Source organism: Macaca thibetana, chromosome 1 (assembly GCF_024542745.1).
Source record: "Macaca thibetana thibetana isolate TM-01 chromosome 1, ASM2454274v1, whole genome shotgun sequence".
NCBI lineage: Eukaryota > Metazoa > Chordata > Mammalia > Primates > Cercopithecidae > Macaca > Macaca thibetana.
In genome coordinates, this window is record NC_065578.1 from 166,024,123 (window position 1) to 166,043,546 (window position 19,424).

Genomic DNA, 19,424 nt, shown 5'->3' on the forward strand with positions numbered 1-19,424 from the left:
AGTATACATTTTTGCAGTATTAGTAGCCAAGAAAGTCATGTACGTTATCCAAAAAAGGTAATAAAAGAATAAAATTATGTTTAGCTTACTTGATCCTAATTATAAGTATATTCCACATAAGTGTATTGTGGAATAAAGCCCAGATTCCTATTGGTGAAATTTCATTTATTTAAAGTTTCATGAAATCTGCTTAGCATTCTATGTTAGTGTCTTAGAAATAATCAGTTCTCTGATATTATTTATAAAGTATATTCATTAAAGGAACTGTGAATATTTTGATATACTGACAAATTGCACCCTCCAGTGGAAAAAATGTTTATCCTTAAAACTTTAATGTGTTTCTGCACTGCAGCTTTAATATATTCAAAGTTGCTTCTGTCTAAAATTCTTTTAAATGTAATTGTGTTTTGCGACCTGAATATATAGAACTAATGTGTATATATATATATCACTCTATTAGATATACATTATAATTTTGGGTACCCAAGGAGTTCCTCTGAGTTTCAGACTCCATTATGTAAATAGGACATTAAACATTGGCTAAGTACAACAGCTTTAAAGAAATTTTTTTCAGAATTATTATTAACGTGTCAGTCTTTATAGACATGAGTACACGCCAACATAAAAAGTAGAACTCATCCACTTCCACTTAATATTCTATAGGATGAAGTTGGACCACAAACCATAGTAACTTACACAAGGGGACAGGTTACTGAACTAAAAATATTTTATATTCATGCTTCAATGATTTTTGTGTGTATAATTAAAAGCATTTATACTCCACAAGGCTAGTTTCTTCTTAGATAAAAGTAATATTTTTAGTATCCATACTAGACCGTATGGGTCACCAAACTTGAAGAAGAAGGTTAAAAAGCAGCCATCCTCTGTCATTCAGAAAGAGTTTCAAAACTAAGTGATTGCATAATCACATTCATATTTTAGGGCTAATCAAAGTTAAAAACGTTTTCTCTTGTTTCAGAGATACTTACATCAAATGAAGACATTTACAAATTGTTCATAGCATACAACAGCCCAAACATGATTTTCACCTATGCTGTGTAAAGAAGTTAAACATTCATAAGTTTCTCTAATAAATTCAGTGCATTTTTTTCCATAATAAATAGCACAAGCTATTCTAAATGTTTTAATTTCCTTCAGTGCCTATTTCTAAACTCATTAAAGGGAATTAAATCGTGTTAGTAAATGGCTATATCATATTTCAGTGTATTATGGAATCTACACCATACAGTTTGATTCACATCAATACTATAATTCACCCTATTAAAAAACCACAGGCACACACCAAATAGAGAAAAAATGTGAGTTTTTAATAAATTTAAAGTATACTATCTACTTTAAATCACAATGTAAGATATATTTTAAAAAACAGCCAATTTCCAAACCCCTTTTCTAATTCTGGCACAATGAATATTCAATCTATTCGAATATTCTGGTTTGTAATCCTCTAAATGATGCTATCATATCCAGAATCCATGTTCCAAATATTGTAAGAGGTGATAACCACAGCCACGGTCAAGGCAATCATTATTCAAAGCATAATGTTGAAAATCACTGAATATTCAAAATTATATGCAAGGTTACAGGGAATTGCTGGGTTCTTCATTTGTTTTGCCTCAAAGATAGTCCTTGTCTTCCTCACGAGGGAGGTGTCAAATGACTTAACAGTGACTAACTCTACCACTGCATTCCCACCGTAAAGATTGTACATGTCACCTGCAAACTTTTGAAGAATGTCAACAAGGATTTTAGAAGCAACTCTGAATTGTTCAGAGTCTTCCCCATAATGCTTCCCAGTTTCATCCAAACCTGCCAGTTTCAGTGAACATAAATCAGGAGAATGACCCTTGGCTAGATGCTTATGATAAGACACCAAGCTTGAAATATCATGTAGCACTTGGAGTTCAGAAAGAAAGAGCAGGTCAACTCCATTGTTCCTACTCAGAGAATTCAGGGGAAGTGAACTGAGAATGGAATATTCCTGAAACAAGTGATTATGGAGCTGTCCTAAGGTGACTGAAAGGTCTTCAAACACTGAGTTTGCCTTCCCTACCAAATACACTCTTTCCTCACTAAGAACCAACTGCAAAACAGGAATTTCCTCAGGAAATAAAGAGCGAATGGAATTTGCAACACTGTCAAGACCAAAAGGAACTGTATTCTCCAAAAGGTATGAAATGACATTGCCTGGTGGTAGAGCCAGTTTGTCCACTCCCTTCACCATCACCATGACGGTAGCCCAAGGACGATGAAATAGGTCACCCACAGAAAGTCCTGACCAAGAAAGGTTTTCCTTCACAGAGAAGCCCATGGACAATGCACCACGTCCGGGATTCACTCTCCTGGTATAGGCCAATTTCCATTTATGAAAATAACAGACTGGGAACTACACTCCTTCCCCCAAACACCCGCCACCAACAAGGACAGGAGCACGACAAACACAGTCATGGTGTGGCTGCGGCCGCAGCAGTGCAGGTCAACAAGGAGCAGGCCGGCGGGACACGGGTAAGCACTGTGGTGTGACTGGGTCATGGCATTAGGACTCGTCCTGACTCCTGGGGCTTGCCCCTTCATCGGCTAAAGGAATATTTTTTTTAAAAAGTAAAAACTAAAATTATACCTGTATATATTGAATATTTTCTAAAAGAATATCCTCTACTATGTATTTCATATAGAAATATTATATATATATATAATATTTCTATTATATATATTTTATATATATATATACTCACAGGAATATATATATTCCTGTGAGTAAAGATTTTGGTTGGAAAGGTCTGTAGTTGCCCAATATTGGAAGAGGAATTTTTTTAAACTTAAAAATTGAAGCATCACCTATTCTTGTCATAAATGGAAGAGAGGAGGAGTAGGGCAAGGAAAATGGTACTTCTGGGCACAGATCACATGTTAGGATCAGGGCTAGGTGGTTCAATACAAAAAGTCATTTCACCACCACCCAACCCCAATTTTATAGTGATTCAAAGCAGTTTCATACAGCTTCTTGATTTTTTTTTTAACTAAAGTCCTCTTAATGACAAAGGAAATTGAAAATGGGTTGCAAGAAATATGAAGGCATATCCCACAGCTACTACTAATCAGCAAGAAATGTCTTTATTTTTTAAATTCGTCAGGCAGATGTTTCATCCTGCTTCAAAATATATGTGCTTTTTGACAGTGTAAAAGATTTTTATTACTACTAGTAAAATTATTTTTCAGAAAGAATTGAAACATTGAGCACATCTGTTTTTCACTCCAGTCTGAGAAGCATAAAAGCTGACACTAACAGAATGTGATGAGGTATGGTTTGAACACAGAGGGTCTTGACTCTAAAACTGAACTCATCCTACAATATTCTACACTCATTCTATAGTTATTGAATCTTTCCAACCAAAATCTTTGCTCACCCCTTGTTTTATCTTCCCCTGTTTCTTATGAATCAGTGGCATACTGTCAACTCAGGCAGTTACCACCTAAAACTGAGGTCCTTTTCTTAACAGTCATTTCTGCTAGAAGTTGGCTTTATTACTCATTGGCTCTCTTCTCTCTACAACAAGATGGCCTCTAAAAATATCTTCTATTTTCCTAAGTAATTATACTCTATCCTTCACTTTACACACCTTATGCACCCCAGGCAAAACACAAGTCTTGTAGTCTGTTACTACCCTTTTATGTTTAGCCCGCTCATTAGAAGACATGTAGATCTCTTCCTTGTAGAGAATTGTATTAGTCTGTTCTCACACTGCTATACAGAACTGCCTGAGACTGGGTAATTTATGAAGGAAAGAAGTTTAATTGACTCACAGTTCCACAGGCTGTACAGGAAGCATGATTGGGAAGCCTCAGGAAACTTACAATCACATTGTAAGGCAAAGGTGAAGCAAGCACGTCTTACATGGCAGAGCAGGAAAAGAGGTCGGGGGAGATGCCAAACACTTTAAATGATCAGATCTCCTGAGAACTCACTCACTATCACCAGAACAGCAAGGGAGAAATCCACCTACATGATGTAATCACCTCTCACCAGGCCCCTCCTCCAATTTGACATGAGATTTTGGCAGGAACACAAATCCAAACCATATCAAGAATTATGCTAAGAAATATATCTTTCTTCCTGTGTTACCACTTTGCCAAACATTAGCTGTCATTGACAAATCAACCTAAAACTTCTTCTCAAAAGAAAGTAAACACAATAGCTACCTTTATTCCCTAAAGCTCACGGTCTGACACCTTCCCTACTCCCATCTTCTTGGATCTTGTCTCATCTTAGAAGTCCGCTTGAAACCAGCTTAGGTAAGACAGTTTGTTCTCACCTCTCTTGAATGCCTAATCCAGTGTTTTTATGTTGCTGGTCCACATTTTATTTTTACTTCTTCTAAGTTCATTATTTACTTGTTTATACATCTTTTTACATTATTTTACTTAGTTCTTACTTTTTGTTCATCTCTTTTAAAATTACTTCATTTCCTAAACTCTTTATCCAATTTGTTTTATTATTTAACACTCTACTGTGTTCCTTCTATTCCTTTTCTTTTTTGCAATCAATTTTAGTTAATTTTTTTTTTCTTTCAACCTCTCCATGTTAAATAGTAGGTCAGACTCACAAAGGAGAACAAAGATGATGACTTGTGTCTACTGGAGGAAATGTACTAATCAGAAAAACACACACAAAAAATTATAGCTATGTTAAGTGTTACCAAGAAGAGGTGTGCAGTTTCATGAAAACATGTGACTGGGTCATTATCCTAGTTAGAGAAGTTAACAAAAGCTTCCCTAAAGAAGAGATGAACTCTTCTCATGGAAGGATGAAAATATGTAAGAGAGTGAGTGCCACCAACACAGAGACAGTACTACAAAACTGTTTGTGAGGAGAGAACAAGCAATCTGACTTACAGGTAGTAAAAGAAGGTCACTGTGGCTGGAGCACAGAGAGAGGGAAGCATGGTATAAAACTTAGAGGTAAATGCAGTTTGGATCATACAAGTTTTGTTGAGAATTTTGGTGTGTATCTTAAAACCAAATGGAAGCCATTCAAATGCTTCAGCAGAGGTAAGAGGACTAATGTGAGGATATTTGCATTTGAAATCTTACTCCTCTACATATTCTCTGTGTAACATCACTTTGGACAAGTTTCTCAATCTCTCTTAGCCTCATCTGTGAAATGACAAGAATAGTCATTACATTAGCAGTCATATAAGAAGTAGTATTGGTAATAATAGGTAAGCTTTATGGACCTGGCACTAGACACTGTTCTCAGTGTCTCATGGATTGTCTCTTTTAATCCTCTGTGATGTACATACTATTACTATCAGCCCTATTTTTCAAGTGAAGAAAATAAGGCACAAAAATCAAGTGAAAGAAACAAAACAGTAAGTGGTGGATTATCTATTTCATAGGATTTTGTGAAGATTAAAAGTGTTGCTAGACTAAACTAGTTACCACAGAATTCAGGACATAGTAAGCATTTGATAAACCTTATTGTACTTGAGGTTCCAGTTTCAAATAAAATTATGAGTCAGATTTTTAAAAACATTATCCAAGGTTGAATTCTCATCAATGACAATTTCTTTTTCTTGTGGACAATTTTGTCATACTCATGTCTTATACTTATTTTTAAACACATTATGAATCTTTTCAGTGGCCATGACAAACCTACGAGCACCTTCAATTCACTTGGGCTTCCATAGTACTTGTTAGCTATATGGGCTTTAGTCTTCTTACTGTCTATGCCTCAACAACCCTGTCCTACTCTACCTATCAAGCCTTTCCACTGCACTTGCTGCTATAGTAAATCTGGTTTCCTAACTCTAACTTCTTCACTAAATACCCCTTCCAACTTCTAGCCTTAACTTAAACTTGTTATTCCCTAAGGATATTGCTTTTCCTGCAGCTGCTCAAACAGGTGTTTCCTACTACACATCCCTCCTTTCCTTGTTCCCCAGTACTACTTCCAGTCCATTATTCCTTCAAATTAATGTAAAAATAAATTAGCTCTTTTGAAGCCCATGTATCTGCCTATATCATGTCCTGCTCTCCTATTCCCTGCCATCCACAAACCTTGTATCATCCACATCCAAGGGACTTTTACATGTACACAGCCCACACAACATCCTTTTCTCTTGGGGTTATGCATCCAACTTCACTGACCTCCACATTTATTCCACTCAAGTGAAACACCAGAGTAGAGGTCATCAATAGGGCCTATGGGCCAAATTGAGGATAAATATGTTGTTTTGCTTGGGCCACGAAATTTAAATATATAAACTTTACATGACTGGCAAATCCATACTCATATATGAGAATCTCAAAAAAGGCACTTTCTTCACTAATTATATAAACGAGTTCTAGCAATCACCCAGTACCCTTCAATCTCAAATTACTCTCTCAAGGTTGCTATTGTATAACCCAACTAGAACAAAAAAAAAAGTTCTTGCCAGTAGCAGAGTACTTCCTGACACAACATCAAGCTTTGAGAATCATTGTGTTTCATGATAAACTGACACACCTTTCTTGTTCCTTCCCTGGCATAGGTGGCAAGCTCTGATTTTGACTCTAAAGTCTAGAAGACTATGACATCATCTGCTCTCTTTATGGTACTTTTAACAATTTTTTTATTATAAAAATACATGTTTAAAATAGAAGAGCCAAAATTTTTTTTAATTGAAGAAAAGAAAATCTTGTATCACCCCCACTACACAGAGACAACCTCTGTTAATATTGGGGTGCAATGTCTTCCCATCTTTACTCAGTGCAATTCCGTCCTATGTATGTGATCATGCCCTATGGGCAACAAGTACTATTTGTTTTCACATAAAAAGTATTACATAAGTATTTTTCTATATTGTTACAGTCTCTTAGAATATATTGTTTTGAGATATAGTTCATGATCGTAAAGTTCACCATTTTAATATGTGCAATTTGACAATTTTAGTATGTTTGTGACGTTGTGCAAAATGACCACTATCTAATTTTAGAACAGTTTCATCACCTCCAAAAAACCCATACCCAATAGCAGTAATTCCTCATTCTCCTCTCTCTCTATCCCCTACGAACTACTAATCTACTTTCCAACTCTATAAATTTGTATTCTGGACATTTTATGTAAAGAGATTCATACTGTATGTGGTCTTTTGTGTTTTTACTTCTTTCTCTTAGTATGTTTTCAAGGTTCATCCATGTTGTAGCATGTGTCAGTACTTTATTCCTTTTTATGGTGAATATTTATTTGCATGGATATATCAAATTTTGTTTATCCATTCATCAGTTGATGGACATTTGCATTGTTTCCAATTTGAGGCTGCTATAAATAATGCAGCTATCACTTATGTACAAATTTTTGTGTGAACATGTGCTTTCAATTCTCTTAGGCATACACATAGGAGTAAAATTTCTGGGTCACATGTTTAATATCGAGGAACTGACAATCTGTTTTCCAAAATAGGTGCATCATTTTATATTCTCACCAACAACAATTTTTAAATTACAGCCATCTTAATAGGTATGAAATGGTACTTTATTGTGACTTTGGTTTGTATTTCCATCCATAAGTACTAATGATATTGAGTATCTGTTCACGTGTTTATTGGCATTCATACATCTTTGGAAAAATATTTCAATTCGATGTACACTTTAAAAATTGGGTTGTTTTTTATTGTTGATTTGTAAGAGTTCTTTATATATTCTAGATACTAGATTCTTATCAGATTTATGATTTTCAAATATTTTCTCCCATTCTGTGGGTTGTCTTTTCACTTTCTTGAGAATGTTCTTTCTTTATGGGACTTTTATAAGATGAAGGGCTTGAATGTCACTTTATAACCATGCTTTCCTCAGTTGGTCTTTCTCTGAAGATGACAGAGTAAATGTTTCTCACAAATCACAAGGAACTGTCCTCATTCCTGACCTATGGCAGCTGACACTCATGTAAGTCTTTCAAAGGAGCCTGTAGGCCCTCTTCAGTTTTGACCTCATTGCAGTACACTATTATTCTCTTAACTACTATGATATTTGAGTACTAGTTTCTAAAATTTCCATTGCCCTAATTTAAATAAATAATCTAGCTCTATATTCTTTTGAATCATAATTAATTTTTAGTGAAGGTAAATATCACACCAGGATTTATAATAATTTTGGTTCCTCCAGTGAAAAACTTGTATCTTTACACTAACTTAAGGGTAAAAGAGTAGCTCAATATTAGCAAGATGCAGTATTATAGTATACTTCTGGCTTCTCACTAATGTCTAATTGACAACTTCCAACTAGTTTACTTATTCAAAACTATTTACTGGCTTATTATCAGGATCTATACATTTTACTAGTTGTTAAGGATACAGCCATAAATAGAATTAATATGGCTTCTGTCCTCATAGATATTTTAGTTCCATAGGTGAGTAGGCAAGCAACCATGTAATATGGGAGCTATAGTGTTCTGAGAGTAAATAAAGGAGGGACATTAGCCTGCATTTGAATGCACAGCAAACTTCTTCAAGGAGAAAATGCCTAATCTGAAACTACTTGAATAGATGAATGGGACTATACCAACATGGGGGTAAAGTGGTAACATACTGGAGAAAGAATATTCTAAGGAAAGGAAACTACATTCAGAAGACCAGATAGGGGGCAAAAGAGCATGCTGTTAAGTTTAAGAAATTTAAAGATGTTCCAACTCTTGGTTGATATGATTAAGTAAAAACTGACAAACAATTTAAGGATATTTAAATCAAAATAGATGCTCCCATTGCAAAGAAAAATGCAGATATATGTTCCAGTAGATTAAACTGAGACCCAGTTACATTCTTTATCGACATATGTCATTGATATAAATGATGTATGACTGGATTAATGGGAAAAGTACTGAGTTGCAATAACCTCTGGGGTCCTTTCAGCTTTTATTCAGAAAGGAGGTTTAATTGACTCACAGTTCTGCATGGCTGGGAAGGCCTCAGGAAACTTATGATCATGGTGGAAGGGAAGCAAACACGTTCTTCTTCACATGATGGCAGGAGAAAGAAGTGCTGGGTAAAAGGGGGAAAAGTCCCTTTTAAAATCATCAGATATCATGAGAACTCATTCACAATCAAGAAAACAGCACGGAGGTAACTGCCTTGCTGATTAAATTACCTCCCACCGGGCACAGTGGCTCATGCCTGTAATCCTAGCACTTTGGGAGGCCAAGGCGGGTGACCACTTGAGGTTGGGGCTTTGAGACCAGCCTGACCAACATGGAGAAACCCTGTCTCTTTATACAAAATTAGCCACGCATGGTGGCACATGCCTGTAATCCCAGCTACTCAGGAGGCTGAGGCAGGAAGATTGCTTGAACCCGGGAGGCAGAGGTTGTGGTGAGCCAAGATCACGCCATTGCACTCCAGCCTGGGCAACAAGAGTGAAACTGCGTCTCAAAAAAACAAACAAACAAAAAATTATCTCCTGCTGGGTCCTTCCCATGACACTTGGGGATTACGGGAACTACAATTCAAGATGAGATTTTGGTAGGCACACAGCCAAACTATACACTATACCAATGGCCATTATTATGCTGATGTACATTCTTTCTGTACCTAATTTGTTGAGAGTTTTTATCATTGAAGAATGTTGAGTTTTGTCAAATATTTTTTCTGCCTCTATTGAAATGATCATGTTTTTTCCTTCATTCTGTTAATGTATCACTTTTATGGTTAGTCATTCTTGCATCCCAGGAATAAATATCACTTGATCAAGGCTTGTGATCCTTTTAATATGTTTTTGAATTCAATTTGCCAGTCTTTTTGTTTTGTTGTTAGGATTTTTGTATCTATGTTCATCAGGGACATTAGCCTGTAACTTTTTTTTTTTCCTACTGTATCCTGCCTGGTCTGGCTTTGGTATCAGGGTAATGCTGGGCTCATGAAAAGAGTTCCGAGGTATTCCTTTCTCTTCGAGTTTTTGGAAGAGCTTGAGAAGGATTAGTAGTAATCGTTCTTTAAATATTGGTAGTATTTACTAGTGAAAGTTCTGGTCCTGGACTTTTCTTTGTTGTGAGGTTTTTCATTACTAATTCAATTCATTACTTGTTTTTTATTTTAGTTCAGATCAGACTTTTTATATGATTCAGCTTTGATTGGTTGTATGCTTATAGAAGTTTATCCATTTCTTCTAAGCTATCCAATTTATCAGTGTATAGTTGTTCACAGTATAGTCATCCCTCAGGATCCACAGGGGATTGGTTCCAGGACCACCCATGGATACCAAAATCCACACATACTCAATTCCCGGAGTAGGCCCATGAACTTGTGAATATTAAAATTTGGTCCTTCATATAAGAAGGTTTTGCATCCCATGAATACTCTTATTTTCCATTCATGTTTGGTTTCAGATGCTGAACTCATGCATATGGAGGTCAGACTATATTTATTGAAAAAAAAATCCACATGTAAGTGGACTCCTGCAGTTCAAAGTCATGTTGTTTAAGGGTCAACTGTAGTCTCTTGCAATCTTTTGTTTTTCTGTGGTGTCAAATGTAACGTTTCCTGTTTCATTTCTGGTTTTGAGTCTTCTCTATTGTTTTCTTAGTCTAGCTAAAGGTTTGCCAACTTTGTTTTTTCTCCCTTGCGGAAAAAAAAAAAAAAAAAAAAAAAAAACACACACAACTTTTAGTTTCATTGCTTTTTTTCTAGCATCTATTTCATTTATTTTGGTTCTTATCTTTATCATCTTCTTCCTTCTGCTAGCCCAAACTAACTTTAGGCTTAGCTTGTTCTTTCTTTTCTACTTCTTTGAGGTGGAAAGTTATGTTGTTTGAGCGTTTTCTTTTTTCTTAATGTAGGTGTTTATAAGTTTCACTCTTAGAACTGCTTTTGCTATATTCTGTAAGTTTTGGTGTGTTGTGTTTCCATTTTAGTTTGTATCAATATATTTTTTAATTTCCCTTTTGACTTTTCTTTTTTGAACCATTGGTTGTTCAGGAGTGTGTTGCTTAATCTCCATATGTTTGTAAATTTTTCAATATTCTCCCTGTTATTGATTTCTACCTTCATACCATTTCAGTTGGAAAAAATACTTGGTATAACATCAAGCTTTTCAAATTTTAGAAGATTTGTTTGTGGCCAAATGTATGATCTATCCAAAAAATGTTTTAAAAAAGAGCTTCAGTCTTGTGGTTGGTGACTGAATTCTGGTATACTTTTACTCAAGGCTAGGGCTTTCCAAGTCACATGGGATTTTTATTAGGACACTTTCTTTTTTGAGGTCCTTATAATTTTAATTTTTATGTTTTTGTCTCACAAGTCTAGGGATCTGCTCTGCTCGTCTTATCAGCCTTTCAGCAGCTGCTTTCTAAGCAGTAACTATTTTTAGGGAGAAGCTCCCCCAAATACCAGGATATCTTTTTGTGACTCACTCTTCTTGCAGATCATGTCAACACAATTCTTTACACATAGACTTTGTAGTTCTTCTGTGCATTCAGGACAGAAGTTCTTGTTTAAAAACATTTTGTTGTATCCATTCTCAGCAGAAGAGTTGGGTTGAATCACTTAATACACTATTACTTATATTGGAACTTCTCCATGCAAATTTCAAAATTTTTTGTATTGTTGATTTAACATTTTTTTGCCTTAATTACTTGTGAATTACGATTTGTGGGAAATGCTATTTCCCATTTTACTGTTATTTAGAAGTCTGCTTGCATTTTGGTATAGTACTTACATATTTTCAATTTTTACACTGAAACCTTTGATCCATTTGGAATTTCTCTAGATCTGCTGAGAAGTTTATATGAAACTTTTATTTGTGATGTTCACCTCTTTATCCACTCTCATTTTCAGGATTGTCTATCTTTTTGCCGTGGACTTGAAATTTTATCTTTTTATATAGTAAATTTGCCTGCAAATTTGCATCCATTTCTGAATTTTCTATTGTTTTGTTTCATTGTGTGTCTTTGTTCATGTGTCTGGGTGACACTCTTTTTTAATGGCTTTTTTTAGGCTTATACAGTACTCTGTGTACACTTAAAGTGTATAATTTGATCAGTTATGACATATGTACACCCTCATGAAACCATCACTATAATCAAAGTAACGAACAAAAGTTTTCTTGTGCCCTTTTGTAATTTATCACTCTTCCCCTACCCTTGTCCCCCAGTTGTCTCCACACAACAAACTGATTGGCTTTCTGCTATTACAACTTGCAGTTTTTAGAGTTTTGATCAGATAGAAGAGTCCTTTTGTATTTTACTCAACAAGTTATTTTGTGACTCACCTATGTTGTTGCTTTTATCATCAATTTGCTCTATTATTTGTGTAGAAGTAATATTTTATTATACAAATATACAAATTATTTATCAATTTATCTGTTTTTGGACATTTGGGTTGTTTCCAATGTTTGGTTATTACAAGTAAATCTGTCATGATCTTTTGTGTATATAAGACTGTACAGATATACACTTTCATTTCTCTTCAGTAAGGATGGAATGGTTAGTTTGTATGTATGTGCAAGTTTAATGTTTTTGGAAATTGCTCAACTGTTTTTCCAAGTGCTATACCAGTTTCCATTCCCACCGGAAGTGTATGAGATTTTCAGTTTATCTATGTCCTCATAAACACTTGATACTGTTTGTCTTTATACCTTCAGTTATTCTAATGAATGTATAGTGGTATCTCATTGTGGTTTTAATTTGCATTTTCCTTAAAATGCAAATTAAAGATAAAAAAGATCTTTCCCTGTGCTCATCTTCTTTCATGAAGTATATATTTTGTCCATTTTATATTAGTATATATGTTTTGTCTCACTGATTAGTTAAGAGTTCTTTTTATATTCTAGATATAAGTTCTTTGCCAGATATATGCTTGCCAAATGTATTTTACCAATGTGTGGCTTGCTTTTTTATTTTCTTAACATTGTCTTTTGAAAAGAAAAAAAGTTTAATATTGATGAATTTCAATTTATTGATGTCTTTAAATCTACAGATTAATTTGATAACAATTAACATATTCATAATATTGATTTTTCCAATCTATGAATATGGCATACTATTGTCTGAAATGACCAGCAAATTTTATGAGTTGAAACTTAATCCGCTTTGTGGTGGCATTAAGAGGCAGGGTCTTTTGGGAAGTGATTCTCATGAGAGGTCCACCTTATAAAAGGACCAGAGGTAACTAGTTTAGCTCTTCTGCCTTCTGCCACATGAGCACACAGTGTTCATCTCTTCTGCCATGTGAAGAAACAGCAAGAAAGCCCTCACCAGACACTGAATGCTGGCCCCTTGATCTTGGACTTCCCAGACTTCAGAACTGTGAGGAATAAATTTCTATTGTATGTAAGTTGCCCATTCTGTGGTGTTTTGTTACAGTGGCACAGGAAGCACATTTCTTCAATTATTAAATCTTCTTAATTTCTCTGAAGTCTGTTTTAGAGGTGGTGGTTAGGAAATAATGGCTGTTGATATGCCAGATCCAACCTGTGGTTTATTTGGTGTGGTTCACAAAACAAGAATAATTTTTACAGTTTTAGTGCGTTGTTAGAATGCAGAAGAAAGTGGGATAAACACTAAAATATTTCATAGTTGCTACTTATAAAAAAGTTTTCCAGCTTCTGTCATAGAGAAATGTGTATAAATGTTGAACATAATTCATCAGATTCATTTCCAGGTATTCTACATTTCTGATGCTACTGAAAAACATCTGTTTATGACTAAGCTTATTTAAAATGTAATATTTCTGGTACAAAGTATTTGCTCAATATATATTCTATTGAATAAATGAAGAAAAACATTTTCATCTTTAGAAATAAACTTGTGAAACAGCTTGTTAAAGATGTTAAGGCCAAGACAGATCAGCAAAAGAAAGACACTGGAAAGAGATTCTAGAGTGTGTAGCTCCCCTTTCTTTCTTGGCCTTCTGCAGACTATACTCTCTCCTATGGGCTCTTGTCTCACCTGTTACTTTCTCTGACAAAAACTTCTGGCATCTTAGAGACATGGATGTTGGTGCTACATGAATGAAGAAATCCTATGACATTGTTTTCAAGTTTTATTATCTGAATTTTCATTGCTGTTGTATTAGTCATGGTTTTCCAGAGAAGCAGAAGCAATAGGCTAGATAGGCAGACTGATTGTTTGATTGACTGGAAGGAATTGGCGCACATGATTGTGGAGGTTGGCCAGTCTGAAATCCCTGGGACAGGTCCACAGATGGGAAATCCTCGTAAGAGTTGATGTTCCAGTCTTGAGACTGAATTCCACAGGACAGCAAGCTGAAAACCCACGTAGGGTTTCTACCTTGAACTCCTGGAGAGAATTTCTTTTTCTTCATGAAAACTGTGTTGCTCTTAAGGCCTTCAACTGATTGAATGAGGTCTACCACTTTATGGAGGGTAATTTTTTTTTACTCAAAGTCTACTTAACTGCCTGTTAATCACATACGAAACACCCCTCCACAGCAACATCCTCAGGATGTTTGACCCCATAATTGGGTACCACAGCCTAGCCAAGTTGACAAAATGAACTATCACAGTAGTTATAGGTAAATACTATTTTATTTTTACTTCAGTGTTATATCCTGCAACTTCATTAACTAATAATTTCTCCATATGGAAAAAAAAATGGTGAATGGGGGCAGGACTAACTTACAGCTCCCACTTGGATGGACAGAGCAGTGTGTGGAGGCTCACATAGTGAACTTTTGCTCCAAGAACTACCATAGGAACATGCCAGGAAAGCTGAGAGAATCCACAGACCCTTTGAAGGAAGCAGATAGCTGCCCCGGGAGACAGTGGAAAAACTGAATCCCCAAAGTGTGAATGCGTAAAAGCGGGATCATCTGCCTCCAAATACATACCCCCACTGGGGAACCTGAAGGTCCAGATCACAGGAGAAGGATTTGGACTTACATGGAGCTGAGACAAATTTAGAGAGCTGAGCGAAATACGGGAGTAGAAGACGTAGCCCTATGCACACTCTTGGTCCCCAGGGAAGCCATTTCTGATTTTGTCTCACAGGGGTTTTTTGGAAAGGGCTGCCAGGGGAACTGGGAAAAGACCACAGGAGAGGCCAGGTGTTGTGGTTCACACCTGTAATCCCAGCACTTTGGGAGGCTGGGGCAGGCAGATAACCTGAGGTAAGGAGTTCAAGACCAGCCTGGCAAACATGGGGAAACCCTGTCCCTACTAAAAATACAAAAAATTAGCCAGGCATTGTGGCACTTGCCCGTAGTCCCAGCTACTCAGGAGGCTGAAGCAGGAGAACTGCTTGAGCCTGGGAGGTGGAAGATGCAGTGAGCCAAGATCGCCACCACTGCACTCCAGTCTGGGCGACAGAGCAAGACTCTGTCTCAAAAAAACCAAACTAAACCAAACCAAAACAAAAACAGCAAAAGAAAGAAACTTCCAGCTGAACAATTTTGATTGAATGCAAAGTTTCTAGACAGAACTTGGGAGAGGGAGCAAATCGGGAGTGCAGACACAGCACAGAAGCTGAGGCATGTGGGGAAGCATGAAACCTGTAAGCTCTGCTTGCTTTCTCAGTTGGGAGGCTGGTAGCCTAGGGCAAGTTCTGAGCCCTGCTCACATGCCGTCTGGAAATAAACTCGGTGCTGTTAGTGGGGCATGGTGGGAGTGAGACTGGCCTTTTGGGTTGTGTGGGAGCCAGGTGAGGTCTGTAAGTGCCGGCTTTCCCCACTTTCTTGGTGACCCACATGCAGCAAAGGCAGCCATAGTCCTCCTGGGAACGTAACTCCATTGGTGTGAGAACCACACCCCCATCCCTACAGCAGCCACAGCAAACCCTGCCCAAGGAGAGTCTGAGTTCAGACACACCTAACCCTGTACCCACCTGATAGTCTTTCTCTACCTGCCCTGGTAGCCAAAGACAAAGGACATAGTTCCTGGGGAACTCTATGGCCCCGCCTAATGCCTGAGTCTAGGGCAAGTTTGTATCCTTCCTACACAACCAGAGGTGATGTGGTCTTGAAAGCATTATCTCCTGGCTAGAGGCCAACCAACAGAAAACCAGCACATTTAACAAAAATACAACCAGGTACCCTCACAGAATCCACTGCACTCCCCTACTACCTATACCAGAGCAGGTGCTGGTATCCACAGCTGGGAAACCTGAAGAGAGTTCACATCACAGGACTCTGTGCAGACGCTTCTGGAGCCTGGTAGCTCCACTGGGTGGCTACATCCAGAAGAAAAATAAAAATCATTGCAGTCTGGCTCTCAGGAAACCACAAACCTAGGGGAAGGGGGAGAGCACCACATTAAGGGAGCAATCCATGGGATGGAGGAATCTGAACAGCAGCCCTTGAGCCCCAGATCTTCTCTCTAATGTAGTCTACCCAAAAGAGAAGTAACCAGAAAAACAATTCTGGTAATATGACTAAACAAGGTTCTTTAACAACACAAAAAGATTACACTAGCTCAACATCAATGGATCCAAACCAAGAAGAAAACTCTGAATTGCCAGAAAAAGAATTCAGAAAGTTGATTATTAAGTAATCAAGGAGGTACCAGAGAAAGGTGAAGTCCAGCTTAGTGCAATATAAAAAAAGACACAAGATGTCAAGGGAAAAACCTTCAGTGAAATAGATAGCATAAATAAAAAAAAAAATCACAACTTCTGGAAATGAAGGACATACTTAGAGAAATGCAAAATACAATGGAAAGTCTCAGCAATAGAATTGCACAGGTAAAAGAAAGAAATTCAGAGCTCAAAGACAAGGCTTTTGAATTAACTCAATCCAACCAAGACAAAGAAAAAATAATTTAAAAAAAGAACATAGGCCTCCAAGAAGTTTGGGATTATGTTAAATGACCAAACCTAGGAATAACTGGTGTTCCTAAGGAAGAAGAGAAATCTAAAAGTTTGGAAAATACATTTAAGAGACTAATTGAAAAAAAATTTCCCCAGTCTTGCTAGAGACAGAGACATCCAAATACAAGAAGCTCAAAGAACACCTGGGAAATTTATTGCAAAATGATCATCACCTAGGCACACAGTCATAAGGTTATCTAAAGTCAAGATGAAGGAAGGAATCTTAACAGCCATGAGGCAAAAGTATCAGGTAACCCACGAAGGAAAACCTATTAGAATAACAGCAGATTTCTCAGCAGAAACCCTACAAGCTAGAAGGGATTGGGGCCCTATCTTTACCCTCCTTAAACAAAATAATCAGCCAAGAATTCTGTATCCTGCAAAACTAAGCTTCAAAACTGAAGGAAAGATACAGTCTTTTTTTAGGCAAACAAATGCTGAAAGAATTCACCACTACCAAGCACTACAAGAACTGCTAAAAAGAGCTCTAAATCTTGGAACAAATCCTCAAAATACACCAAAATAAAATCTCCTTAAAGCATAAATCTCACAGTACCTATAAAATAAAAACACAATGAAAAAACAAAAGCAAGGTATTCAGGCAACAAATAGCACAATGAATAGAATAGTGCCTCACATCTCAATAGTAATGTTGAATGTAAACGGTCAAAATGCTCCACTTAAAAATATAGAATGACAGAATGGATAAAAATTCATCAACCAAGTATCTGCTGTCTCCAAGAGACTCAACATATAATGAAGGGGTGGAAAAGGATATTCCATGCAAATGGACACCAAAAGCAAGGAGGAATAGCTACTCTTATATCAGACAAAACAAACTGTAAAGCAACAGCAGTTAAAAAAGACAAAGAGGGAAATTATATAATGATAAAAGGCCTTGTCCAACAGGAAAATATCACAGTCCTAAATATATATACACCTAATACTGGAGCTCCTACATTTACAAAACAATTACTACTAGACCTAAGAAATGAGACAGATGGCAACACAGTAATATTGGGGGACTTCAATACTCCACTGACAGTACTAGACAGGTTATCAAGACAGAAATTATGGATTTAAACTATACTTTAGAACAAATCAACTTAAAAGGTATTTACAGAACATTCTACCCGACAACTACAGAATATATCATCGGCACATGGAACATTCTCCAAGACAGACCATATGATAGGCCACAAAATGAGTCTCAATAAATTTAAGAAAACTGAAATTATAACAAGTGCTCTTTCAGATCATAGTGGAATAAAATTAGAAATCAGCTCCAAAAGGAACCCTCAAAACTTTGGAAACTAAATAACCTGCTCCTGAATGATCATTAGGTCAACAATAAAATCAAGATGGAAATTTAAAAATTCTCTGAACTGAACAATAATAGTGACACAACCTATCAAAACCTCTGGGATACAGCAAAAGCAGTGCTAAGAATAAAGTTCATAGCCTTAAATGCCTACGTCAAAGAGTCTGAAAGAGCACAAATAGACAATCTAAGGTCACACCTCAAGGAACTAAAGAAACAAGAACAAACCAAACCTACACCCAGCAGAAGAAAAGAAATAACAAAGATCAGAGCAGAGCTAAATGATATTGAAACAAAAAAAAATACAAAAGATAAACAAAACAAAAAGCTGATTCTTTGAAAAGATAAATAAAATCGATAGACCACTACTGAGGAGATTAAACAAGAAAAGGGAGAAAATCAAATTAAGCACAATTAGAAATGAAATGAGAGATATTACAACTGATACCACAGAAATACAAAAGATTATTAAAGGCTACTGGGTACATCTTTACGTGCATAAACTAGAAAACCTAGAGGAGATGGATAAATTCCTGGAAATGCACAACCCTCAGTTTAAACCAGGAAGAGTTAGAAACTCTGAAGGGACCAATAACAAGCAGTGACATTGAAATGGTAATTAAAAAATTGCCTACCAAAACAAAACAAAACAAAAAGTCCAGGACCAGATGAATTTGCAGCTGGATTCTATCAGACATTGAATGAGAAATTGGTACCAATCCTATTAACACTATTCCACAAGACAGAGAAAGAGGGAATCCTCCCTAAATAATTCTATGAAGCCAGTATCACCCTAATACCAAAACCAGGAAAGGATATAACAAAAAAAGAACACTACAGATCAATATCCCTGATGAAAACAGATGCAAAAATCCTCTACAACAGCATATGGAAAAGATAATCCACCATGATCCAATGGGTTTCATACCAGGGATGCACGGATGGTTTAACATTCACAAGTCAATAAATGTGATACACCATGTAAATAGAATTAGAAACAAAAGTCACATGATCATCTTAATAGACACAGAAAACGCATTTTACAAAATCCAGCATCCCTTTGTGGTTAAAACTTTCAGCTAAATCAGCAGAGAAGGGACATACCTTAACAAAATAAAAGTCATCTATGACAAATTCACAGCCAACATTATACTGAATGGGGAAAAGTTGAAAGCATTCCCCCTGAGAACTGGAACAAAAAAACGATGCCCACTCTCACTATTTCTATTCAACACAGTACTGGAAGTCCGAGCCAGAGCAATCAGATGAGAAAAAATAAAGGGCATCCAAATCAGTGAA

General features: G+C 36.4%; 1 protein-coding gene and 1 pseudogene across 1 annotated transcript in view; both read right to left on the reverse strand.

Annotated features, from left to right (window-relative positions):
* The window catches only part of CRB1 (crumbs cell polarity complex component 1), a 282,711-nt gene that overhangs the window by 259,590 nt on the left and 3,697 nt on the right, over positions 1–19,424 (reverse strand). The window contains exon 2 of the mRNA XM_050765201.1: positions 8,937–9,032. Within this exon, the coding sequence (XP_050621158.1) occupies positions 8,937–8,946 (10 nt within the window). The 5' untranslated portion in view covers positions 8,947–9,032. The remainder of the gene's footprint in view (positions 1–8,936; positions 9,033–19,424) is intronic.
* On the reverse strand, positions 744–2,472 carry LOC126939692 (renin receptor-like; annotated as a pseudogene).